General features: G+C 46.2%; 1 protein-coding gene across 1 annotated transcript in view; it reads left to right on the top strand.

Annotated features, from left to right (window-relative positions):
* The first annotated feature begins 7,011 nt into the window (after positions 1-7,011).
* Positions 7,012-27,633, top strand: part of actr1a (actin related protein 1A) — a 38,419-nt gene continuing 17,797 nt past the window's right edge. The window contains exons 1-2 of the mRNA XM_033034032.1: positions 7,012-7,125; positions 26,554-26,618. Of these exons, the coding sequence (XP_032889923.1) occupies positions 7,033-7,125; positions 26,554-26,618 (158 nt within the window). The 5' untranslated portion in view covers positions 7,012-7,032. The remainder of the gene's footprint in view (positions 7,126-26,553; positions 26,619-27,633) is intronic.

Here is a 27,633-nt window from a genome sequence, read left to right as displayed (position 1 = left end):
TTGTGTGTGTTAGAAAACAAAATATAGTGGCACAGCTGGTAGACTTGCTGCCTCACACACCAGAGATCTGTGTTCGATCTTGTCCTCGAGCACTGCCTGTGTTGAATTTGCACATTCTCCCTGCAAGCGTGTGGGTTTCCTCCCACATCCCAAAGACGCATTGGCTTTGTAGGTTAACTTGTCTCTGTAAATTTGCCTCTAATGTGTAGGGAGTGGGTGAGGAAAGTGGGATAACAGAACTTGTGTGAATGGGTAGACAAAAATGCTGGAGAAACTCAACAGGTGAGGCAGCATCTATGGAGCGAGGGAAATAGGCGACGTTTCGGGTTGAGACCCTTCTTCAGACTGATGTGAGGGTGGGGGGGAAGGGAAGAAGAAAGGAAGAGGCAGAGACAGTGGGTTGGGGGAGAACTGGGAAGTGGAGGAGAAAGCAGGGATTACCTAAAATTGGAGGTCAATGTTCATACCGTTGGGGTATAAACTGCCCAAGCGAAATATGAGGTGCTGCTCCTCCACTTTACGGTAGGCCTCACGCTGGCCATGGAAGTGGCCCAGGACAGAAAGGTCGGATTTGGAATGGGAGGGGGAGTTGAAGTGCTGAGCCACCGGGAGATCAGGTTGGTTATTGCGAACCGAGCGGATGTGTTGGGCGAAGCAATCGCCAAGCCTATGCTTGGTCTCACGATGTAGAGCAGCTGACACCTAGAGCAGCGGATGCAATAGATGAGGTTGGAGGAGGTGCAGGTGAACCTCTGCCGCACCTGGAAAGACTGCTTGGGTCCTTGAATGGAGTCAAGGGGGGAGGTAAAACGACAAGTGTAGCATTTCCTGCGGTTGTAAGAGAAGTGCCACGAGAGGGAGTAGTTTGGGTGGGAAGGGATAAATTGACCATGGAATTACGGAGGGAGCGGTCTCTGCGGAAAGCCAACAGGGGAGGAGATGGGAAGATGTGGCCAGTGGTGGGATCTCATCGGTAGACAAAAAAGCTGGAGAAAATCAGCGGGTAAGGCAGCATCTATGGAGCGAAGGAATAGGCAACGTTTCGGGTCGAGACCCTTCTTCAGATTGATGTCGGGGGAGGGACACGAAAAAGAAAGAAAGAGGCGGAGACAGTAGGTGGTGGGAGAGCTGGGAATGGGAGGGGCAGGAGGGAGAAAGCAAGGACTACCTCAAAATAGAGAAGCCAATGTTCATACCGCTGGGGTATAAACTACCCAAGGAAATATGAAGTGCTGCTCCTCTAATATGCGGTGGGCCTCACTCTGGCCATGGAGGGGGCCCAGGACAGAAAGGTCGGATTCGGAATGGGAGCGGGAGTTGAGCCATCGGGAGATCAGGTTAGTTATTCTGAACTGAGTGGAGGTGTTCTGCGAAGCGATGGCCAAGCCTGCGCTTGGTCTCACCGAGGTTGATCAAACGCTGAATAATCAAACCACATTTTTGTTTGGAAGTGGAAAGAAATAATAGAAATTACATTCATTGCAATGTGTAAAAAGAGTTGAGATACTATATTATAATTTTGCTGCATGTCATTATGGCATCATGCCTTATTTGGTGAATATGTTTAGTTTGTGATTTTATTTGAAGCAGAAATAATATGTGAATGCTTCATTGAGCATAATTCCGACTGGTAACTACGCACTTCGTCTGAGCACATTGTCGCACGCATCATGCAAGAGAAAAAAAGTGAGAGCCCTGCAAGGTGTATAATATTTTTGACACTGTCATAGGCCTTTCTTACATATGCTGTCTCAACGCACTGTAGTCTCTAAACAACCCTTCAGTAATTTTCCTTCCTTCAGAAAAATAGTGTTTTAAGCCGATAACTCAACACTCGCACTGGCAATAAATAAATAAATAAAAAGCGCAGCTTTCCAGCCCCTTATTTCATTGGCCACGCTTGGCTGCAAATCGGTGTCAATCTGGTAGACCATCTTCCTCTAGTCGTGGGGATGGGGGATTGGGAGGGGCCTCACAAGTGGAACAGCCTAGGGCCTCTCTTCATCTAAATCCGGCCCTGGGTGTCACCTATGAATCTGAAGAGGCCTTACAACACACACACACACTGTAATTACTGGGCCAGACCTTTCTGGCTATTTCTTTGCAGTGAAAATGCAGTAATTCCTAGATTTCCTTAAACGATCAAACATAAACTTTTAATCCCTAACTTGCTGGGATTTCACAACATTACACCGTGAAAACCGCTCTTCGATCCTGCACCAGATCAGGGTAAAACGTTACTGTTTTTAATGGGGATTGCAGGGCAAAACCTTTAGTGGAAAAGGTTGCAACTTTTGAAATCATTTTTGCTTGCCTTATTTTTTTCAATGATTTGTATTTGATAATCAGATTAAAAGGTGTGGATGCTGGAAATCTGAAATAGAAACAGAAGTTCTAGAAACACTCATCAGGTTAAGCAACCTCTGCGGAAAGAGAACCAGTTAACATTTCGAATTTAGGAGTTTAGGGTCTCATTGCTGAAATTTTTTTTTTTTTGTCCAAAGATGTTGCCTAAGCTTTATCAGCATGTTCAACTTTATTTCAGTTACAATATTTATAACTGGAAGAGCCTTGTACCCCAATCAATTATGGAAGAGGCCTTTTCACTGTACTGCACAAGACCCTGACATTGAGGTGGTATACTCTGGGATGCAGAATCCGAATATGAGAGACTTACATCTGGAAAGTATGCCCTTTTTTACAGTGGCCAACTCTGACTGAAAGATCAACCAGACGAGTATCTGAAAAATGAATCTGCAATTTTGTCCTTTGCAAAATGTGCTGCTCTTTACATTCCCTTCTGATAAATCCCACATGTTGGAAGGTTTGCAACCCTGAAAGAATGTGGAAGAATTCTATTTTGGTCCTCTTTACTAAATACCAGTTGTACACCGCACATTTGGTCCATTAAAGTGAATGCATTTTTCACAGATAGCGTCTCAGAACACCTTCCAATTCACTATCCTATGATCACTCCATCGATATTGGAGAATATTCTTCCAGTTAAGCTGTTTTCAATTCCTCTAAAAGACATTTGGACAGGTAATGGACAGCAAAAGGTTTTGAAGAAAGGTTTGGGATGTGAGCCAAATGCAGGCAGGTGGAACTAGTGTAAATGGGGCATCTTGGTCGGCATGGCAAGTTGCGCCAAATGATGTATGACTATGACTCTTCCCAGAGAAATTCACAGGTCATTAACTATCCTTGTGTGTGGCCTGTTCAAAATGAAAACACTTCCCAGTCTTTTTTTTGAGTTGGTTATTTTTTAACTTTTTTTCTATTCACAATAACCTGTTGCCCTGGCCTCTTTCCCCAACGTGCTTTGTAATGATTTAGATGCCAACCACATCGCTACAATCTTATGCTTGCAACTATAGATTGCGATTATTTTTAGTCTTTAAAATATTGTTATAAGTTCCTTGTGCCCCTACAAATTCCAGTTTCTACACAACCTGTGATTGTGATCCATGTCCTCCAGGGTTGTTGCCTGGCCCACTGAATTTTGCTCCAGCAAATTGGGTATTTTTTTGTAAACTAGGATCTCCAGTTCCTTGTGTTTACACTTTGTACATCAGCATCTGCAGTTCCTTGTGTCTCCCAAACTTTCCGGTCTCTGCACGTCCTGTGATTGTCTTCTTTTTTTTTTCAATTCAATTCAACTTTATTGTCATTGCACAAATACGAGCATAGGTACAACGAAATGCAGTTTAGCGTCTGGTCATAGTCATAGTGCAAGATAGTAGAAGTAAAAATAAAAATACAAAATAAGCATACAATAAAAAAAAAAAATACTGGTTAACAATGTGTGGATTGTGGATGAATTAAAACTGGTACATAGGCAAATAACTGTATACAAATGGGAGAGTAAAGATAGCTAGCGACGGGACTCTGAGTTTAGCAGTGTAATGGTGCTGTTGAAAAAGTTGTTCCTCAGCCTGCTTGTGCGAGACCTGAGGCTCCTGTACCGCCTCCCTGATGGGAGGAGGGCAAACAGTCCATGGTTAGGTTGAGAGGGGTCCTTGATGATTTTCCCGGCCCGTCTCAGACACCGTTTTCGGTGGAGGGCATCCATGGCAGGGACAGGGCACCGATGATGTGCTGAGCGGTTTTCACCACCCGTTGCAGTGCCTTCCTGTCAGCTGCGGTGCAGCTGCTGTACCATACTGTTAAGCAGGTGGTCAGGATGCTTTCGATGGTACAGTGGTAGATGTTGGACAGGATCTGGGGGGACAGGTGAGCTTTCTTGAGCCTCCTCAGAAAGTAAAGGCGCTGCTGTGCCTTTTTGATCAATTTGGTGGTATTGAGGGACCAGGACAGATCCTTTGAGATGTGTACCCCGAGGAATTTGTAGTTGGTGACGTGCTCCACCTCAGTCCCGTTTATGTGGATGGGGGTATGTCTGCCACCTCTGGTCTTCCTGAAGTCAACAATGATTTCCTTCGTCTTCTTGGAGTTGAGGACGAGGTTATTGTTGGCACACCAGGCTGCCAGGTTCTGGACCTCCTCCCTATAGGCTGATTCGTTGTTGTCGCTGATCAGTCCTACCACTGTGGTGTCATCGGCAAATTTTATGATGGCGTTGGAGCCATACTTAGGGACGCAGTCATGGGTGAAGAGGGATTAGAGGAGAGGGCTGAGCACACAGTGTTCAGTGTTAGAGTGGAGGAGGTGAGGTTGTTGATCCTAACAGAGTGTGGTCTGTTGGTGAGGAAATCCAGTGTCCAATTGCAGAGGGAAGTGGTGATGCCAAGTCCGCTGAGTTTGGTGATCAAGCTGGCGGGGATGACAGTGTTAAAGACGGAGCTGAAGTCGATGAACAACAACCTGATGTAGGAGTTGTTGTTGTCCAGGTGGGTCAGGGTAGAGTGTAGGGCCGCAGATATGGCGTCCTCTGTAGACCTGTTGGTCCGGTAGGCAAACTGATGGGGGTCCAGTGTGGGGGGGGAGGCTGGCTTTGAGGTGAGCCAAGATCAGCCGCTCAAAGCACTTTGCGATGACAGGGGTGAGTGCCACTGGGCGGAAGTCGTTGAGACTCCCTGAAGCTGACTGTTTGGGCACTGGCACAATGGTTGAGGTCTTGAGGCAAGTAGGGACGACACCCTGGCCAGTGACAGATTGAAAATGTCGGTGAAGACCAGGGATAGTTGTCGAGCACATGCCCTGAGCACACGCCCGGGGATGCCATCAGGGCCGGCGGCTTTGTGTTCATTCACCTTGCTCAGTGCGCCTTGTACAGCAGAGGTGGAGAGACTGAGGGGTTGTTCGTTCGGGGGTGGGGCAGCTTTGATGGCTGGCGTTTTGTTGTCCCGGTCAAAACGAGCATAGAAGTAGTTTAGCTCGTCAGGAAGGGAGGCGTTGTCTGGGGGGGGGGTGTTAACTTTATGGTAGTCGGCAATGGACTTGATGCCTTGCCACATGCGTCTGGGGTCGGAGTTGTTTTGAAAATGCTCCTCGATCTGCCGTTTGTGTTTGAGTTTAGCGCTCCTGATTCCCTTTTTCAGGTTGGCCCTGGATGAGTTGTATCCCTCAGCATCGCCAGATCTAAAAGCGGCATCGCGAGCCTTCAGCAAGAGTCTGACCTCTCTGCTCATCCACGGCTTCTGATTAGGGAAGGTCTTTATTTGTTTATGGGTAGTGACGTTGTCGGTGCAGAATTTTATATAGTCCAAAACGGATGAGGTGTATGTGTTAATGTCCACTTGGGAGTCAAAGGTGGACTGAGTGGCAAACAGACTCCAGTCTGTTTGCTGAAACTGTTCCTGTAGTGCAGAGACAGCCCCCTCAGGCCAAACCTTCACTGTCCTCACGGTTGGTTTCACACGTCTGATGAGAGGTGTGTATTTGGGGAGCAGGAACAGAGAGAGGTGGGTACACAAAAATGCTGGTGCAGCAGCATCTATGGAGCGAAGGAATCCTTCCTTCGCTCCATAGATGCTGCTGCACCCGCTGAGTTTCTCCAACATTTTTGTGTACCTTCGATCTTCCAGCATCTGCAGTTCCTTCTTGAACACAACAGAGAGAGGTGGTCAGACTGACCCAGGTGGGGGAGGGGGAGGGCTTTGTAGGCTTCAGTAATATTAGTGTATACTAAATCCAGAATATTGTCTCCTCTCGTTGGACAGGAGACATGTTGATGGAACCTGGGGAGTACAGTTTTAAGGTTGGAGTGGTTAAAATCACCCGCAACAATAAAAGCCTCTGGGTGTGCAGTTAGTTGTTAGCTGATAGCAGCTTCCATTGCTAGCCTGGCATTAGCGTCCGGGGGTACATAGACTGCAGTGATAACAATCGATGTAAATTCTCTGGGCAGATAGAAGGGCCTGCACTTTATCATCAGATATTCCAGGTCAGCAGAGCAGTGACTACCAATCCTAACAACGTCCGTACACCATGAGTTGTTCACATAAATGCACAGTCCGCCGCCCTTGGTCCTCCGCTGTTCTGTCGGCCCTGAAGACAGTGCGCCCATCCAGCTCGATGGCGTTGTCCGGGATGTTATCGTTGAGCCATGTTTCGGTAAAGACCATGGCGTTGCAGTCGGCGATCCGTTTGTGTGGTGATCCGCCGCCGTAGTTCATCGATTTTATTGTGATCCATGTTCTCCAGAGATGTTGCTGTCCCATTGAATTACTCCAGCACTTTGTGTCCTATTTTGTCAACCAGTATTTGCAGTTCCTTGTGCCCACTCTTTGTAAATCAACATCTGCAGTCCCTTGTTTCTACACTTTGTAACCCAGCATCTGCAGTTCTTTGTGTGGACCAAATTTCCAGTTTCAGTGCAACCTGATTGTGATCCTTGTCCTCCAGAGATGTTGCTGACCTGTTGAGTTACTCCAGCACTTTGGAATCAAGCATCTGAAGTTCCTCGTGTCTACACTTTGTAATCCAGCATCTGCAGTCCCTTGTGTCTACACTTTGTAAACCAACATCTGCAGTCCCTTGTTTTACACTTTGAACCAGCATCTGCAGTTCCTTACGTCGCCGTGCCTGTGATTGACTGGATGGCGGTGATGTCATGGTCCGGGGCGGCGCATGCGTTGTTGCGCCCTGGGCGAGGTGAGGCAGGGCGGCTGCGGGATGGAGTCGTACGATGTGATCGCCAACCAGCCGGTGGTTATCGACAACGTGAGTAGCCCGCCCGACATTAGCCGTTAGCAACTCGTGGAGGAGAGGAATTAAAGACATCGGTTCAGCCAAACCAAATAAAAATAATTGTTAACCGCCCTTTGCAAACGCTGGCCGCTGCTATGGCAGCAGCCGCACCCCGACTGTCATTCATTCGGACCGCCTGCAAAATCACGGACGCCTTTTTTAATTGTAACATCGGTTTATGGGAATTATCCATTCATATTTTGATTATAACGCGTTTACCTCCCGTTAACTGATTGTATGAACGAACTATATGTTAGCCTGAAGGAAGAATGAAAGCCTGAGGCCTAGTGCTGGGCTTCGCTCCATGGTGGGCGGGTCGATGGCCCGCCCCCGAGCTCCACAACGATTGGTTCATTCAAGGCGGTGACGTAATCTTCCGCTGCGTGATTGGCGGAGGTTGGTGTCAGTTTTGATGTCAGGTTGACTTCCTATGGACACAAAACACTTGTGAGATGGAGGATTTTTATTTTAATGTTCAACGGTTCCTTTATTAAAACGTGTATCGGGGTGCAGTGAGATTTTTCTTTTGCATACAAATTAGCGAGATTATTGCTAGACATAAGTATAATCCCTGGTTAGCACATAATGCAAAGAAACAGCCCACTGAGTCTATGTGCAATAACATAGAAAAATAGGTGCAGGAGTAGGCCATTCGAGCCTGCACCGCCATTCAATATGATCATGGCTGATCATCCAACTCAGTATCCTGTACCTGCCTTCTCTCCATACCCCCTGATCCCTTTAGCTACAAGGGCCACATCTAACTCCCTCTTAAATATAGCCAATGAACTGGCCTCAACTACCTTCTGCGGGAGAGAATTCCACAGATTCACCACTCTGTGTGAAAAAAGTTTTCCTCATCTCGGTCCTAAAAGATTTCCCCTTTATCCTTAAACTGTGACCCCTTGTTCTGGACTTCCCCAACATCGGGAACAATCTTCCTGCATCTAGCCTCTCCAACCCCTTAAGAATTTTGTACGTTTCTATAAGATCCCCCCTCAATCTTCTAAATTCTAGTGAGTACAAACCGAGTCTATCCAGTCTTTCTTCATATGAAAGTCCTGACATCCCAGGAATCAGTCTGGTGAACCTTCTCTGTACTCCCTCTATGACAAGAATGTCTTTCCTCAGATTAGGAGACCAAAACTGTACGCAATACTCCACGTGTGGTCTCACCAAGACCCTGTACAACTGCAGTAGAACCTCCCTGCTCCTATACTCAAATCCTTTTGCTATGAATGCTAACATACCATTCGCCTTCTTCACTGCCTGCTGCACCTGCATGCCTACTTTTAATGACTGGTGTACCATGACACCCAGGTCTCGTTGCATCTCCCCCTTTCCTAATCGGCCACCATTCAAATAATAATCTACTTTCCTGTTTTTGCCACCAAAGTGGATAACCTCACATTTCTCCACATTATACTGCATCTGCCATGCATTTGTCCACTCACCCAGCCTATCCAAGTCACCTTGCAGCCTCCTAGCATCCTCCTCACAGCTAACACTGCCCCCCAGCTTCGTGTCATCCGCAAACTTGGAGATGTTGCATTCAATTCCCTCGTCCAAATCATTAATATATATCGTAAATAGCTGGGGTCCCAGAACTGAGCCTTGTGGTACCCCACTAGTCACTGCCTGCCATTGTGAAAAGGACCCGTTTACTCCTACTCTTTGCTTCCTGTCTGCCAGCCAGTTCTCTATCCACATCAATACTGAACCCCCAATACCGTATGCTTTAAGTTTGTATACTAATCTCTTATGTGGGACCTTGTCGAAAGCCTTCTGAAAGTCCAGATATAACACATCCACTGGTTCTCCCTTATCCTCTCTACTAGTTACATCCTCGAAAAATTCTATAAGATTCGTCAGACATGATTTACCCTTCATAAATCCATGCTGACTTTGTCTAATGATTTCACCACTTTCCAAATGTGCTGCTATCCCATCTTTAATAACTGATTCTAGCAGTTTCCCCACTACCGACGTTAGACTAACTGGTCTGTAATTCCCCGTTTTCTCTCCCTCCCTTTTTAAAAAGTGGTGTTACATTAGCTACCCTCCAATCCTCAGGAACTACTCCAGAATCTAAAGAGTTTTGAAAAATTATCACTAATGCATCCACTATTTCTGGGGCTACTTCCTTAAGTACTCTAGGATGCAGCCTATCTGGCCCTGGGGATTTATCGGCCTTTAATCCATTCAATTTACCCAACACCACTTCCCAGCTAACCTGGATTTCACTCAGTTCCTCCATCTCATTTGACCCCCGGTCCCCTGCTATTTCCGGCAGATTATTTATGTCTTCCTTAGTGAAGACACAACCAAAGTAGTTATTCAATTGGTCTGCCATGTCCTTGTTCCCCATGATCAATTCACCCGTTTCTGACTGCAAGGGACCTACATTTGTTTTAATTAATCTTTTTCTCTTCACATATCTATAAAAGCTTTTGCAGTCAGTTTTTATGTTCCCTGCCAGTTTTCTTTCATAATCTATTTCCCCTTTCCTAATTAAGCCCTTTGTCCTCCTCTGCTGGTCTCTGAATTTCTCCCAGTCCTCTGGTAGGCTGCTTTTTCTGGCTAATTTGTACGCTTCATCTTTTGTTTTGATACTATCCCTGATTTCCCTTGTTATCCACGGATGCACTACCTTCCCTGATTTATTTTTTTGCCAAACTGGGATGAACAATTGTTGTAGTTCATCCATGCAGTCTTTAAATGCCTTCCATTGCCATTAAGAATCAATCGCCAGTCTATCTTGGCCAATTCACGTCTCAAACCCTCAAAGTTACCTTTCTTTAAGTTCAGGACCCTTGTTTCTGAATTAACGATGTCACTCTCCATCCTAATGAAGAACTCAACCATATTATGGTCACTCTTGCCCAAGGGGGCACGTACAACAAGACTGCTAACTAACCCTTCCTCATTACTCAATACCCAGTCTAGAATAGCCTGCTCTCTCGTTGGTTCCTCTACATGTTGGTTTAGAAATCCCGCATACATTCCAAGAAATCCTCTTCCTCAGCACCCTTGCCAATTTGATTCACCCAATCTATATGTAGATTGAAGTCACCCATTATAACTGTTTTACCTTTGTTGCACGCATTTCTAATTTCCTGTTTGATGCCATCCCCAACTCCACTACTACTGTTAGGTGGCCTGTACACAACTCCCACTAGCGTTTTCTGCCCCTTAGTATTTCGCAGCTCTACCCATATCGATTCCACATCCTCAAAGCTAATGTCCTTCCTTTCTATTGCATTAATCTGCTCTCTAACCAGCAACACTACCCCACCTCCTTTCCCTTTCTGTCTAGCCCTCCTGAATATTGAATAGGGATATTGAGCTCCCAGCCTTGGTCACCCTGGAGCCATGTCTCCGTGATCCCAACTATATCATAGTCGTTAATACAGGTGCACAACCTTTTATCCGACAGCCTTGGGACCAGACACTTGTCTGATTTCGGAAATTTTTCGGATTTCCGAATGGAAGATTTTTAGCGTAGATTAGGTAGGTAGCACGGGCGGCTTGAAAAGTCTAGAGCGGCTGCCTCCTCCCCGGAGACCGGGGAATCATTGCTTAAATGTTAGTCAGTTAGTTTGGAGGGATTTTATGTGGGGGGGGGGGGTGAAGGGGGAAACTTTAATACTTAGTCCCCTACGTGGTCGGAGAGGCGGGGAGCGGTCAATGCCTTACCGGGTCGCCGTGCAGTAAGCTCCGGAGCGCTGCGGCCGCCGACTCCCAGCTGGGGCTGCGGGCGTCCGGCCGCGGGCGGCGCCGGTTGTAGTTCCGACCCCGGCAACTCTACCCCTGGCTGCGCGGCGCTCCAAATCCAGCGCCGCCCGTGGCCGGACGCCCGCAGCCCCAGCTCCGCGATGTTGGGAGTCGGCGGCGTCGCAGCGCTGGGATACCAGCGGGGAGCAGGCAATGCCTTACCGGGTCGCCGTGCGGTAAGCTCCGGAGCGCTGTGGCCGCCGACACACAACATGTTGGCGGCCACAGCGGTGCTGGGTCTGCGGGCGTCCGGCCGCGGGCCGCGATGGATTTGGAGCGCCGCGCAGCCAGGGGTAAAGTTGCCGGGGTCGGAACTACAACCGGCGCCGCCCGCGGCCGGACGCCCGCAGCCCCAGCTGGGAGTCGGCGGCCGCAGCGCTCCGGAGCTTACTGCACGGCGACCCGGTAAGGCATTGACCGCTCCCCGCCTCTCCGACCAGGTAGGGGACTAAGAATTAAAGTTTCCCCCTTCACCTCCCCCCCCCCTTCACATAAAAGCCCTCCAAACTAACTGACTAACATTTAAGCAATGATTTACAGATGTTTAAGTGTCTCCCCGGTCTCCGGGGAGGAGGCAGCCGCTACAGTAGTACAGACTTGGGTTGACCGTGGGTCGTTTCGGGTCAAGTTTGGCGCCAAACGCGAGCTTTGGTGTGCAGACGACATCCTGGAAAAAATGGCCGGTTTTCGGAGTTTTTCGGTTTCCGGAACTCCGGATAAAAGGTTGTGCACCTGTAGCTATCTGCACATTCAACTCATCCACCTTATTACGAATGCTCCTTGCATTGAGACACAAAGCCTTCAGGCTTGTTTTTACAACACTCTTACCCCTTATACTATTATGCTGAAAAGTGGCCCTTTTGAATTTTTGCCCTGGATTTGCCGGCCTGCCACTTTTACTTTTCACCTTACTACCTATTGCTTCTACCCTCATTTTACACCCCTCTGTCTCTACGCTCACATATTTAAGAAACCCTTTCCCTTTAACTCCATCCTCCACTATTCCATTTGACACCCCATCCCCCTTATTCAGTTTAAAACCACCCGTGTAGCAGTGGCAAACCTGCCTGCCAGAATGCTGGTCCCACACCTGTTAAGATGCAATCCGTCCCTTTTGTATAGTTCCCCCTTACCTCAAAACAGATCCCAGTGATCTAAGAATCTAAATCCCTGCCCCGTGCACCAGTTCCTCAGCCACACGTTCAGGTCCCGTATCTCCCTGTTCCTGCTCTCGCCAGCACGAGGAACTGGAAGCAAACCGGAGATAACAACCCTGGAGGTCCTGCTTTTCAGCATTTTTCCGAGCTCTCTAAAGTCACGCTGCAGAATATTCATCCCCTTCTTTCTGACATCGTTTGTGCCGACATGCACTACCACCTTCGCCCTTGAGGATTTTCTGCACTCTGTCCGTGACATCCTGGATCCTGGCACCAGGAAGGCAGCACACCATCCTCGCATCCCGTCTGTTGCCGCAGAAACCCCTGTCCGTACCTCTCACAATGGAGTCTCCCACTACAATGGCGTTGCCTGCCTTAGGCCTTTTTGGTTCTGGCTCAACAGCCCTATTCGCATCGCAAGCCAGTCCGCCGCTCAGTGTAAACACGTCTTCTGTCCCGACAGCTTCTAAGTGGGTGAACCTGTTCTCAAGAGGTACAACACCCGGGGACGTTGGCATTCCATGCTTCCCTCCCTTTCTCACTGTCTCCCACCTTCTCTCTTCCAGTACCTTAGGTGTAACAATCGTACTGTAGGACTTGTCGAGGAACGACTCTGTTTCTCGGACGAACCGGAGGTCATCCACTTGCTTCTCCAGTTCCCAAACACGGCCCTTCAGGAGCTCTACCTGGATGCACTTCTCGCATTTGTAGCAGCCAGAGGCACCAGCGGTGTCCTTGACCTCCCACATACTGCAAGCATCGCACTGAATCAGCTTGCCTGACATCTCCTTCTTTCGTCTCTACCTCTCAAGCGTATTGCGTGGTCTCCTCAGCCGAAGACTCTCGAGCCAAAGACTCACACTTTTCTCACAGGGCCGCTCACTCACTGCCGCTTGCTAAGAGCCGTCTTGCTTAAATTGACGGATAAATTGCCTGATTTACCAATTTGCAAACCTCAGTTTACAAATTCCTCAGTTTTCAACTGGTTTCCCGGCACTGACTCACTTCTCTCCTCCCACTCGGGCTAGAGCCAATCAGTCGTATCTCTTGCTAAACTCCTGCTGCTGTTGCTCCCAAAATCTACAGCAGTTCTGAGTAAAGTCTGCCTGTGCTTGGCTTCTACTTTTCAACTGTTTTCACCCCTCTGACTCACTTCTCTCCTCCCACTCGGGCTAAAGCCAATCAGTCGTATCTCTTGCTAAACTCCTGCTGCTGTTGCTCCCAAATCTACAGCAGTTCTGAGTAAAGTCTGCCTGTGCTTGGCTTCTACTTTTCAACTGTTTTCACCCCTCTGACTCACTTCTCTCCTCCCACTCGGGCTAGAGCCAATCAGTCGTATCTCTTGCTAATCACTAATAGTCGTGTAGAAACGAAATACAGATGTTTGTTTATACCAAAGATGTTTGTTTATACCAAAGATAGACACAAAGTGCTGTAGAAACTGAATTTGTCAGGCAGCATCCATGGAGAAAAAGGATGGATGATGTTTCGGGTTGGGAACTTCTTCTGATCCCCGGTTCTTCCTACAGTCATTTGTCCAGTGTCCGCCACCGCCTCCCTCCACCTCCTCTCCAGTTCTCAGTCTTCGGGGCGAGTAGTGGTCGAGCTTTGGCTTCACTCTCCCAGATCCCCGGCGGGCGAGCCAGGCCTGCTGTCAGGGTATGGCCGTTTAGTGCCTATTCAAAGTGATGTATTTGTAGTGGGGAATTAATTCGTGCAGAAATATGGACAATTGTGTACATTCTGGAAAGCTGCATGAAAATGCAAAACACTAAGTACATGGAGCCACAAGGTGCTACAGATGTAGGACTCTTGAGCAAAATACAAAATACTGGAGGTACTCATTGGGTCAGGTAGCACCTGTGGAGTTTCAAGAGAGTTAGATTTAGCTCTTTGGTTTAAGGGAATTAAGGGATATGGGGAAAAAGCTGGAACGGGGTACTGATTTTGGATGATCAGACATGATCACATTGAATGGCGGTGCTGGCTCTAAGGGCCAAATGGCCTACTCCTGCACCTATTTTCTATGTTTCTAGCATTTTGTATTTTAGAACAAAGTACATCCTGGAAATTTGATGTAAAAACTGAAAATGCTGGAAATACACAACAGGTCTGGCAGCATCCGTGGAAGCACAAACAGGGTTCAGGTCTCATGATTGAGACACGTCCTCAGAACTGGGAAAGAAATAATGAATTGGTTTCATTGCAGAAAAGGTTAGTGAGAATGGATAGGATGAATGGAACATCTGTGACAGAACAAATGTGTCAGTTAATGTTTATTTGTGTTGCTAACAGCAGGGCTGTGGGATATGTCATGCAGGTCAGGGCTTAAACTAATGGAGAGAGAAAACGGAGCCAAAATTGTAGATAGATGACTTGTAGGAACGGTCAGTCTTAACGACAAAGAAAATTGATAATAAGCGAGTTCGGTATTCCGAATAATGCAAGGAATTATGGGATTTGTCAAAGGTCATTTGTGATAAAGAAAATGCGAACGAAGCGCTGGCGGTATAAACTGTGTATAAATTGTTAACTATTCTATCAATTAATTAATCTAGAATTCTGTCAACTCAATAGCTTCCTTTCTTGTTTTGCTGTTCACACACTACTTACACAGTCCCAGTTCTAGTAATCTGTAATTATGAGATATTCAAAAAGTTAAAGAATTTATTATTTTCATTTAATCCTTAATGTGTTTACTACTGGAATAAGAAAATATTATTTGTGTTTGAAACATTTTCTTATCTTTATTCATAATTTATGTGTAATTTTTTTTTTTAATCTGAGGAAGGGGGGGGGGGGTGCCAGGTAGCGGGAGAGCGGGGTGTAACAGCGAGTGAGAGGGGGGCAGATGCAGGTGAGAGACGGGGAGAGACTGGACCGGCGAAGAGACGTTCTCGGCAACTGAGCTGCTGCATGTGTACAGACCTGCGTTTCATCCGTAGTCAGGATCAAACGTGGGTGTCCGGCGCTGCAAGCGCTGTTGAATTGCTACTGGACCATCCCCGTCCCCTCCCGAGTGCTCCATCCCTGTCTGGGGGAGGCCGGAGATGTCCGGGGTGACCCTGGGCTGATGGGACACCAGCCCGGAGAAGTGGCGGCCCCAGGCTTACAGCCAGCGCGGAGAAGAAGCGCTAACTCCAGCTCAACTCTGCTCCAACTCCCGAGGAACTCGTTTCCCGACAGGCCGGGGACCATCAGCTGCACCTCTCACCTTATCCAGTGGCTGTCGGTTAACCCCATCAGTGCCGGCGAAAGCCGAGCACCCGTCATTAACGGGGATACACTCCACTCACAAATCTGCCTCCTGGGGTTATGCAGGAGAGCGGTGTGTGGTTCGCCCCTGTATAATAACCCTGTATAACCCGGGAGGGCAGCCCAAGTGAGAATGGAACCCATACACCCAGGCTGAGGAGGACCTGACCATGATTCATTAGATTGTCACTGCTGAGCTTTCTGCATGGACCGGTGGAGAAGGGAAAAATAGTGTCGCTAACTCCCGTAGCAATTCACCAGCGCTTGCAGCGCCGAAGACCCGGTTCGTTCCTGACTGAAAGGGTGAAACGCAAGTCTGTATATACGCAGCAGGCCTGCTGCCGAGAATGTTTTTCTCGAGTGACCTATGACCTGGGCATGCGCAGTCGGAATACCGAACTCGCTTATTGATATTGTCTGAAGGCTGCAACCTGCTCAGACTGATGATGACACGTTGTTCCTCAAGTTTGGATTGTGCAGACTACAGACAGACAGCCTCAGAAATGGAGAATTAAAGCGACAGGCAATTGAAAGCTGAAGATCACTCTTGCTGAATGAATTCTGATGCTCTGCATAGTGAACACTTAGTTTCCATTTAATTTCTCAAGTCTAGAGGAGATCATATTGAGAATACCAAATGCGGTACATTAAAGTGGAAGAAGTGCAAGTGAATTGTTGCTTCACCTGGATGGTAGGAAGGGAACGGGCGGAAGGACAGGTTTGCATCTTCTGTGGCTGTAAGGAAAGAGGGTGAATGATTGATGGGGATGGAGGAGCCACCAATGACTCATGAAGGAAGCAATCACTTTCAAATGCTGGAAGGAGAGGGGAGAGGGATTTTTTTCCTGGTTCTGATGAAGGGACTCTGACCTACTGCGTTAACTGTTTCTCTTTGCACAAAGGTGCCTGACCTGCTGAGTGTTTCCAGCATTTTCTGCAGTAATAATACTTTACTTATTCATAGTAAAAATATTTAACAAGAACAAGGGAAATAAAAGCAGGGGGTGAACTACAAGCCATTTAAGCTATTTTTGTCAGACCGTTCCATGGCTGATCCTATTGGGTACCTTGTGCTTTCCATTCCTGATCCATTTAATATCCAAAATAATCAAACTAGCGCTGAATATTATTAATGATTGAGTATTGAGTAGTCATCTGCAACTGTGAATTCCAAACATTTACAATCTCTAAAAAAGAAATTACTTTGGCCCACCTTATCCATGCCAAGACCCAGATCATTTCAACCATGATCTTATTAAATGGCAGATAAGACTCTAGAATCTGACCCACCTTCTCCTTCAACTGTTCCTGGAATTCTCATTTTTTGTTGGGTGTAAAGAAAGGTTATAATATCAGCATAGATTTCTCTTGGGTGGTAGCACCAACTTGGGATCAAGGGATTGAATGACCCTGTACAGGTGCACAACCTTTTATCCGAAGATCCAAATAACGAAAACCTCCGAATAGCGGCCATTTTTTCGGTCCTTGAAGAAAGGTCCTTGAAAACGTTCACCGAGGGCGGCCCGCAGAGGTGACAGCGGAACCTCCGGTCGGTCCTCGAAGAAAGGGGAACTAAATCCCCATTCATAAAAGAGAAGGTGAGGGTATATTGCGCGGGAGGGTTAATAATTGACAATCTGCTGCTGCCTGCCCGCTGAGTTAAAAAGTTCCCACGGTAGACTCACGATACACAGTGCAGATTGTCGCTCCCTTCAGTTTCACCCCACCTACGCCCCTCTGCTTCCCGGCCATGTGTGTGACCCCTTCCCTCCCCTCTCCAGCTCCCTGCCCATTGCACCGGCGCGGGGGCTTTGCACTGTCTTCACGTCAGCGATTGCAGGACCGTGCCAATCACCGGAGACGTCAGGACCAATTGGACACCGACCCCCAGCCCACCGCAAGCACGGAGATCCCAGAGACCCACAGCCAACAGCAGCCCAGCCCAGCCCCACTCCAACTACAGAGGAACCTGGGTTGCGGATGACGGGGCGCAGCTCGGGGCGTCGTAGGGGCCCATCGGGGAGCGGCCACTCAAAGCCACGCCGGGCGTTGTAAGGCCCTGCCCCGGTCTTGATGTTGGAGCCCCCGGCGGGCTCTAGCAAGTCCGCGGCAATTTACAGCCGCGCCGGGCGTTGTAAGGCCCCCCTCCAGGTCACTCTCAACCCCGTAATTCGGGCGGGAGAAGTCGCTGCTGCCGGTGCCCCGCAAAGCAGTCTCCCACCGGGGACCCGCGAGCTCCCGGTGTCACCATCCACCGGAGTCGGGTCGCAGCAGCGCGCCACCGCAGCTCTCCACGCTCCGAAGCTGGCTAGCTCCGTAGGTCCACAGCTCCCACCACCGCCCACCGACCCCCAGGCCCACTGCAAGCACGGAGATCCCAGAGACCCACAGCCAGCAGCAACTCCAGCCCAGCCCCGCTCCAACTCCAGAGGAACACGTAGGGGCAGAAGCTGATGGTGTGCAAGGTACGTCTTGTTCTTGGGGTGGCGGATGAAGGGGCGCAGCTCGGGCTGTGGGCGAACTGCCACTTGTCGCTGTAGCGGCCAAAAATCATAGAGGAGCTCCTCTATGATCTTTGGTAGCGGCCCATCGGGGAGCGGATTCCTCTGGAGTTGGAGGGGGAGGGGGTATTGTGCTGTTTGATCGCCCCCTGCTATCCCAGGGACAGGGAGACACAGCGGCTTTTTAGACTGGTGGGCAATCACTTCCAAAGTTCTGCCCACACAGTCAGTACACTTCTCCTACACTGTATTTCATACAAACATTTATTCTGCAAGAAAAAACGACATTGAAGACTCAAACTCGCGATCGAGTAACTGCCAGGATCAAGGCGCAAACTCGCGACCTTGCGGATATGAGCCGAGCACTCTACCACTGAGCCAGCCATTAAAATCTACGCTAAAAAATTTCCATTCCGAAGACCGACAAATTCTGAATTACGAAAAGTGTCTGGTCCCAAGGCTTTCGGATAAAAGGTTGTGCACCTGTACTCTAAAATATTGCTCATCTACTCCCATATCTTTTTTTTGATTAAAAAATGGTGCAACATATTCTTGTGCATCTGATTCTGTCTTTTATTTATTCAATTTATTCAAAGTTTGTATTATGAAGTCTTAGAATAGAATTTGAATATCAGCTGGAATAACTAAATAACTCGGGAATTAATTGCGTCTGTACCACACAACACTCAAGGAAGAGTGTAGACACAAAAAGCTGGAGTAACTCCGGGCCAGGCAGCATCTCTGGAGAGAAAGAATGGGTAGCGTTTCGGGTTGAGACCCTTCTTCAGACTCAAGGGAGAGAGTTGGCTTGTAGTATGGCAGCATGCAGTATTGGTTTTGTACCCCACCTACAGTAAATTACCAACTTTGGCATAGAAGGAATGTTTTGTTTGAGTTAATTATTTCTAAAATTGCAAAGTATAACATGTTGGCAGAACTTATTGGCAGATTTTCAGTAGCAGCTTTTCTATAGTTAAAAATGCAAATGATAGGAATGGTTCATGAATGTTTTTTTGTCATGAAGTGCAAGTTCTAGCATTTAAAGTTGAGTTGTGCATTCTTGCCCTCGTAATAAGGCACCTACATTTCAGAAGAATATTTTGGCTCTCAGCACAACACTCCCCCCTGGCTACTCCTGCATCTCATTGAATTCACTAGCGATAATCCATTTATGACCTCATGTTTTATACGTTCCTTAAAAACCAGGTTGAGGCTGTTCCGAACTTTTTTTTTATCAGTGAACATGCGAACATCCCCAAATTTATTAACAACTAGATAACATGAACACACACTACATCGAACAGTGCAGCACAGGAACAGCCCCTTTGGCCCACCTTGTCTGTGCCAAACATGATGCTAAGACCAACTCTTATCTGCCGACACATAATCCATATCCCTGCATATCCATGTGCCTATCTAAAAGTCTAAATGCCACTATTGTGTCTGCCTTAACCACCATCCCCCGCAGCACATTGCAGGCACTTGCTGCGCACTGTGCAAACAAAAAACCTGCGCTGCGCATCTGCTTTAAACTGCTCCAATCTCCTTAAAGCTATGCCTTCTAGTATTTGATATTTCCATCCTGGGAAAAATCTTCTGACCACCCCATCTATGCTTCTCGTAATTTTTAATACTCTTAATATATATATATATATATGCCCAAACTCTTCCTGCAGCTGATGGTCCCTAATCTAGGCATCATTATGGTAAACTTCTGCACTCTTTGCAAAGCCTATTCTACGAAGAATAGAGTTCCATGAAAAGTTTTGTGGAACTGACGATTTATGGAGCTACAATGTGGCCAAGGGGTGGGAGATTGCAACCTTTTGAGATTTTAAAAATCAAGCCTGTAATTTATCCCATCAGATAAAGCTTAAAAAGAACTTTAATTTGATACCCAATTCACTTTCATATCTTCAGTATTAAAAGGTAATGGTCATTTTCATACTCGGAAATTAGCATCTTGTTCCCTATTGCTTTTCCATTAACTTAACACGAAAGCTGTGATCGAGGACAGTCAATTGACATAAAAGCCCATAACTTTCTTAAAAAATAAGAGAACGGAATGAATTTTTCAGTTATTATAGATTGAAGCATTCTGAAACAAATATGATCTTACTTGGATGGCCTGAACAGGGCTCTTGCTTAACTTTTTTCCCTGTTGCCAGCCAGGCAACCATGGCAGCTTTTTAGGTTGCCAAATGACAGTTTAGGTAGTCATTTAAGATGGCTTGCATGACGTGTGCGATAATGTGCTCGGACGAGGTGCGTAGTTACCAGTCGGAATTATACTCAATCGGAATTATACTCAATTATACTCAACTCTTGGCAGGACACTGTTGTTTGTCATGTACATCAATGATCTGGATGATGGTGTGGTAAATTGGATTGGTAAGTATGCAGATGATACTAAGATAGGTGGTGTTGTGGATAATAAAGTAGATTTTCAAAGTCTACAGAGAGATTTATGCCAGTTGGAAGAGTGGGCTGAAAGATGGCAGATGGAGTTTAATGCTGATAAGTGTGAGGTGCTACATCTTGGCAGGACAAATCAAAATAGGACGTACATGGTAAATGGTAGGGAATTGAAGAATGCAGGTGAACAGAGGGATCTGGGAATAACTGCACAGTTCCCTGAAAGTGGAATCTCATGTAGATAGGGTGGTAAAGAAAGCTTTTGGTGTGCTGGCCTTTATAAATCAGAGCATTGAGTATAGAAGTTGGGATGTAATGTTAAAATTGTACAAGGCATTGGTGAGGCCAATTCTGGAGTATGGTGTACAATTTTGATCGCCTAATTATAGGAAGGATGTCAACAAAATAGAGAGAGTACAGAGGAGATTTACTAGAATGTTGCCTGGGGTTCAGCAACTAAGTTACAGAGAAAGGTTGAACAAGTTAGGGCTTTATTCTTTGGAGCGCAGAAGGTTATGGGGGGACTTGATAGAGGTCTTTAAAATGATGAGAGGGATAGACAGAGTTGACTTGGATAAGCTTTTCCCACTGAGAGTAGGGAAGATTCAAACAAGGGGACATGACTTGAAAATTAAGGGACAGAAGTTTAGGGGTAACATGAGGGGGAACTTCTTTACTCAGAGAGTGGTGACTGTGTGGAATGAGCTTCCAGTGAAGGTGGTGGAGGCAGGTTCGTTTTTATCATTTAAAAATAAATTGGATAGTTATATGGATGGGAAAGGAATGGAGGGTTATGGTCTGAGCGCAGGTATATGGGACATGGGGAGAATACGTGTTCGGCACGGACTAGAAGGGTCGAGATGGCCTGTTTCCGTGCTGTAATTGTTATATGGTTATATGAAGCATTCACATATTATTTCTGCTTCAAATAAAGTCACAAACTAAACTTATTCACCAATAAAGACATGATATATCCCACAATGACAAAATTATAAGACAGTATCTCAACTCTTTTTACACATTGCAATTAATGCAATTTCTATTAGTCCCTCTTAAATATAGCCAATGAGCTGGCCTCAACTACCTTCTGTGGCAGAGAATTCCAGAGATTCACCACTCTGTGTGAAAAATGTTTTCTTCATCTCGGTCCTAAAAGATTTCCCCCTTATCCTTAAACTGTGACCCCTTGTTCTGGACTTCCCCAACATCGGGAACAATCTTCCTGCATCTAGCCTGTCCAACCCCTTAAGAATCTTGTAAGTTTCTATAGGATCCCCCCTCAATCTTCTAAATTCTAGCGAGTACAAACCGAGTCTATCCAGTCTTTCTTCATATGAAAGTCCTGACATCCCAGGAATCTGGTGAACCTTCTCTGTACTCCCTCTATGGCAAGAATGTCTTTCCTCAGATTAGGAGACCAAAACTGTATGCAATACTCCAGGTGTGGTCTCACCAAGACCCTGTACAACTGCAGTAGAACCTCCCTGCTCCTATACTCAAATCCTTTTGCTATGAATGCTAACATACCATTCGCCTTCTTCACTGCCTGCTGCACCTGCATGCCTACTGGACCATGGTAACATATATGCGCACGTATAGTTGTGAATGTTGCTCATTAAATAACTACAGTACTGATACTCCATATTAAGAGCATTGGTTTGCTGCTAAAATGAATTCTGTAATAACGTGTCAATGGCAGCAGTGACAATCGAACACTGCGGTTTTAATGTTCCACGTGTTCACAATTTAATTAATCCATCTTACAAATAATAACATTGGGAATTAAAACACATTTGATTGCATTCCGTTATCAAACATAGTCAATGTTCGCTCTGAAGATATTCCCAGGACAGTAGGGTCAGGGAGGGGGGGTGTGTATGAATCAGTGTGGGGTGGATAGATGGCGGGGGGGGGGGGCAGTCGGTGCAGAATGGATGGATTGAGGCAGGTGAATTAGTACGTGTTGGTTGGAGTAGATAAAATTGTGAGGGGAGAGCACGGGGGATGTCAGTGGTGTTGAATGGGGGGGGTTCAGTACGGGATGGATGGGGGTAGACAAAAGTGCTGGAGAAACTCAGCGGGTGAGGCAGCATCTATGGAGCGAAGGAAATAAGCAACGTTTCGGGTCGAGACCCTTCTTCAGACTGTTCCCCCCATTCTTCTTGAATGGGAGGATCAGTACAGGATGGATGGGGGGGGGAGATCAGCGCAGGATGAACGGGGGGGGGGGGGTGTCAGTACAGTGTGGATCGGAGGGTCTGTGCAGGATGAATGGGGGATCACTACAGGATGAATGAGGGGAAGGTGCAGGGTATCTTTGCTGATAAGGGCCTCTGCGTACAAACCCCCTAATGGCGCCTTCAAAACAATCCCTCCCGCAGGCCGAGGCCTCCCCCTCCCTTCCTCCTCCTGGCCTCGGCATGTGGGAGGGTTTGTTTTGCAAGCGCCGTTAGCGGGTTTGCAAGCAGCGGCCGCTATCAGGGCGGGGGGCGGGAGGAGGAGGAGATGGAGCCGCTGTTTGGGGCCCGTCATTCGCTCCGACCCTTCCTCACCTAGTATCTTTCAGCCGTCACTGCCGACACAAAACGTCGCAATCCTTTTCTCCAGAGATGCTGCCTGACCCGCGGAGTTACTCCAGTTTTTTGTGTCTATCTTCGGTACAAACCTGGTTGCCAAGCCGGGCAAAATGACTCGGTGTTTAGGTTGCCCGGCGGCGCTTTGAGTGGTCAGTGGCACCCGGGCAACCGTTAATTTCGAGCCCTGCTGAAATTAAAGTATATAATTAGTTAATTACCTAATTAAATAGCTAAATACAAAATTAACCGTTGTGACAGAAATAAACACCCAGACTGCCTTGAAATTTCAAAAATGTGAATAGTAAATACCCAACAAAAAAACATATCAGTGTCATCAAATCAATTAAATTTATCTAAATTCAATTACTAGATCTAAACATCTATCCCATTCTTAAGAAAAGGCTAAAAATAAAATTTTAAATAGCCAAAGTATCCAAATAACAAACGATCCCATTCACACAAGAATTCACAATATAACATGATTTTAAAATCTCACTTTGTCATGAATTTCTATGCCAAATGGAAGGATTTGAATGTTTAATTCCCATAAATTTTACTCTTAGATATAACACTGCAGCAGGCACGGGCCGTTTTACACAGACATTTTTTTCTAAAGCCAGAAACATCCACTCTCAAGATAATCAAAATCATTATTTTTTGCACAATCATGTCATAAGTACATCTAAATTATCTATATTTTGTATTATTGTCTATCCATGGTCAATGTTTTCATACTAAACATCTCACTAAAACTTTACAGTGGAAGTTTTCAGATATTTAGTATGAAAATATTGATCATGTATAGACAATAACACAAAATATAGATGATTTAGATGTTCTTATGATGTTCTTTAGATGTTCTAAACTGCCCAAGCGAAATATGAGATGCTGTTCCTCCAATTTGCATTTAGCCTCCCTCTGACAATGGAGGAGACCTAGGACGGAAAGGCCTGTGTGGGAATGGTAAGGAGAATTAAAATGTTTAGCAATTGGGAGATCAGGTAGGTTCAGGTGGACTGAGAGAAGGTGTTCAGCGTAGCGATCGCCCAGTCCGCGTTTCGTCTCGTATAAGAATCCACATCTTGAACAATGGATACTGTAGATGAGGTTGGAGGAGGTGCAAGTGAACCTCTGCCTAACCTGAAAGAACTGTCGGGGTCCCTGGACAGAGTCGAGGGAGGAGGTATAGGGATAGGTGTTGCATCTTCTGCGATTGCAGGGGAAGGCACCATTCCCTCCGCAACTCCCTGGTTAACTCATCCCTTCCCACCCAAACCAGGGAGTTGCGGAGGGAACGGTCACTGCGAAAGGCAGAAAGGGGTGGAGATGGGAAGATGTGACGTGTTGGGATCCCATTGGAGGTGGCTAACATTTCGGAGAATTTTTGTTGGATGCGACAGCTGATGGGTGAAAGGTAGGGACGAGAGGGACTCTGTTTCTGTTGCGACGAGGAGGAGGGGGATCAAGGGTGGCGCTGCGGGGTACCGAGGAGACATGAGTGAGGGCCTCATCTATGATGGGAAAGGGGAACCTCTGTTCCCAAAAGAATGAGGACCTCATCTTGGGCATTGATGCGGCATAGACGGAGGAAGTGGGAGTAGGAGATAGAGTCTTTGCAGGAAGAAGGGTGATTTCTCTTTCCCATCGTTGCTAGGTAGATAGTGGCTACATGTTAAAGCAATATCAACTTAACAGTCGTGATGCTTCCGTGGAATTCTAGCGTGCCCTGTTGTAACTTGCCTATGAATGAAAGGCTTGTTAGCAGCTGGTAATCAAATTATGTACAGTGCCCTCCATAATGTTTGGGACAAAGACCCGTCATTTATTTATTTGCCTCTACTGCACAATTTGGGATTTGTAATCGAAAAAAATCACATGTTGTTAACTTGCACATTGTCAGATTTTATTAAAGGCCATTTTTGTACATTTTGGTTTCACCATGTAGGAATTACAGCTGTGTTTATATATATATCCCCCCCCCCCCCCCCCCCCCCGTTTTAGGGCACCATAATGTTTGGGACATAGCAATGTCATGTAAATGAAAGTTGTCATATTTAGTATTTTGTTGCATGCAATGACTGCTTGAAGTCTGCAATTCATGGACATCACCATTTGCTAGTTGTCTTCTCTGGTTATGGTCTGCCAGGCTTGTATTGCAGCCATCTTTAGCTTATGCTTGTTTTGGGGGCTAGTCTCCTTCAGTTTTCTCTTCAGCATTTAAAATACATGCTCAATTGGGTTCAGATCGGGTGATTGACTCATTTGTTGCTTTAGCAGTATGTTTGGGATCATTTGCTGTAGAATGAACCCCCAGCCAATGTGATTTGAGGCATTTGTTTGAACTTGAGCAGATAGCATGTGTCTACACACTTCAGAATTCATTATGCTATTACCATCAGCAGTTGCATCCTCAACGAAGATAAGTGAGCCAGTACCTTCAGCAGCCATATATGCCCAGGCCACAACACCCCCACCACCGTGTTTCACAGATGAAGTGGTATGCTTTGGATCTTGGACAGTTCCTTCTCTCCTCCATACTTTGCTCTTGCCATCACTCTGATCTATAAGTTAATCTTCGTCTCACTAAACCTTTTTCCAGAACTGTGGTTGCTCTTTTAAGTACTTCTTAGCAAACTGTAACCTGGTCATCCTATTTTTGCAGCTAACCAGTGGTTTGCATCTTGCAATGTAGCATTTGTACTTCTGTTCATGAAGTCTTCTGCAGACAGTTGTCAATGACAAATCCACACCTGACTCACGAAGAGTGTTTCTGATCTGTTGGACAGGTGTTTGAGGATTTTTCTTTATTATAGAGATAATTCTTCTGTCATCAGCTGTGGAGGTCTTCCCACACAGCTCACCAGTGCTCTCTTTCTTAACGATATTCCAAACAGTGATTTTGGTAAGCCTAAGGTTTGGCTGATGTCTCTAACAGTTTTATTCTTGTTTCTCAGTGTCATAATTTCTCTTTGACTTTCATTGGCACAACGATGGTCCTCATGTTGATAAACAGCAATAAAGGTTTCCAAAGACTAAGTGCTGAGAGCTCTCTTAGCCCTGCATGAAGGGGGCAATAAATCACACCTGAGCAATTACAAACACCCGTGAAGCCATGTGTCCCAAACATTTATGGTGCCCTGAAATGGGGGGGACTATGTGTAAACACAGCTGTAATTTCTACATGGTATGTATAAAAATGGCAACATGGTATGGATAAAAATGGCATTTAATAAAATCTGACAATGTACACTTTAACCACATGTGATTCTTTTTCTATTACAAATCTCAAATTGTGAAATACAGAGGCAAATAAATAAATGATGGGTCTTTGTCCCAAACATTATAGAGGGCACTGTATCATGAATCAGCAATTTGATTCACTTGGAGGAATAAGACAGAAAGTTTGGAAAACATGTGGTTAAAACAATAGAATTGGGTGGCATGGTGGTGCAGCTGTAGATTTGTTGCCTTACAGAGCCAGATACCCGGGTTTGATCCTGTCTGTGGGTGCTGTCTGTACGGAGTTTGTATGTTCTCCACGTGACCGAGTGCTTTTCCCTTGGGTGCTCCGGTTTCCTCTCATGCTCCCACTACCCTCTTCTATTGCTTGCCTCATGGAAGAAGGTAGAAGAGGGATTGTCCGGGGTGAGACTCGTTCTTGATTTGGACGGTTTGCCGCTTACATATGTTTGTTCTCATATGTGTTTATCCTTTTTATTGCAGGGTTCAGGAGTTGTGAAAGCTGGGTTTGCTGGTGATCAGATTCCAAAGTACTGCTTCCCTAATTAGTAAGTACCTTCCCATTACAAATTCTATTTTAAGAAAATTTGTACCCGATTTCTGCAAACAGTGTAGATTAAGCTGAGCAGTGGCAGATGGTCAATGCACAAAAATTGTGCTTGAAACATTTCTCGCCTTCAAATTGTCATTACTGATGCCAATCCATCAACTAATTCTCACTGATTAATGTATTTTTAGCACATCTTGTAACAACATAAGAACTTCATTGGGAAGGTACCTTGATGGGTTTTGTTTCTGCGTTGCATATACAGGAAATGTTGGAATTAAAATCTAATTTTTTATTTTTTTTGTTCATAGCAAGTTATTGTTTGTGACCAAAATAAACGGAAACTTCCTTCAAGACTCTTGTAGTGACTTAAAGGGACCAGAACCCCCTTCCTCTATTTAATATGGGGAAGAAGTTTGGTTAATATTCCTGATCATTAGGGAACAAAAAATTTAATGATGAAACCTTGGTCAGTGTGGACTGTGTGTCTTCCACTGCCAAATAAAGTTGGGCTTTTCCTTCAGCCCGCAGAAGCAGATAAAACATGGGGAAACAAGGAACTGCAGCTGCAGGTTTATAAAAGAAGACACAAAGTACTGGAGTAACTCAGCCGGTCAGGTGGTACGTCTGGGGAAGAGATACCGCCTGACCCGCTGAGTTACTCCAGGACTTTGTGTCTTCAGATAGCAAATGGGTATATGCTTGCATGACAGGTGGTAATCAACAGCATCTTTCACCTTACAGACCCCTATCTGGCAGCCTCCTGCCAGGATCTTTTCATTGTAGTCCTATCGTTTCCATGCCCACTTTGGGCACTGTTATGGCTTTAAGGCTTTTACAGATAATATTAAGGTTCATCTGGTTAATGTGTGAAGGCTTAGAAAGTTCATTGCGTCCGCAACAACTCACACCAACCTCTACAGATGCGCCTTAGACAACATTTTATTGTGATGCAACACAGCATGGTTTGGGAACAGCTCATTCCAAGACTGCAAGAATTGTGGACGCAGCCCAGA

Source organism: Amblyraja radiata, chromosome 15 (genome assembly GCF_010909765.2).
Source record: "Amblyraja radiata isolate CabotCenter1 chromosome 15, sAmbRad1.1.pri, whole genome shotgun sequence".
NCBI classification, from domain to species: Eukaryota; Metazoa; Chordata; class Chondrichthyes; order Rajiformes; family Rajidae; genus Amblyraja; species Amblyraja radiata.
The sequence above is the reverse complement of the archived record's forward strand: the minus strand, read 5'-3'. Positions and strand labels throughout refer to the sequence as shown.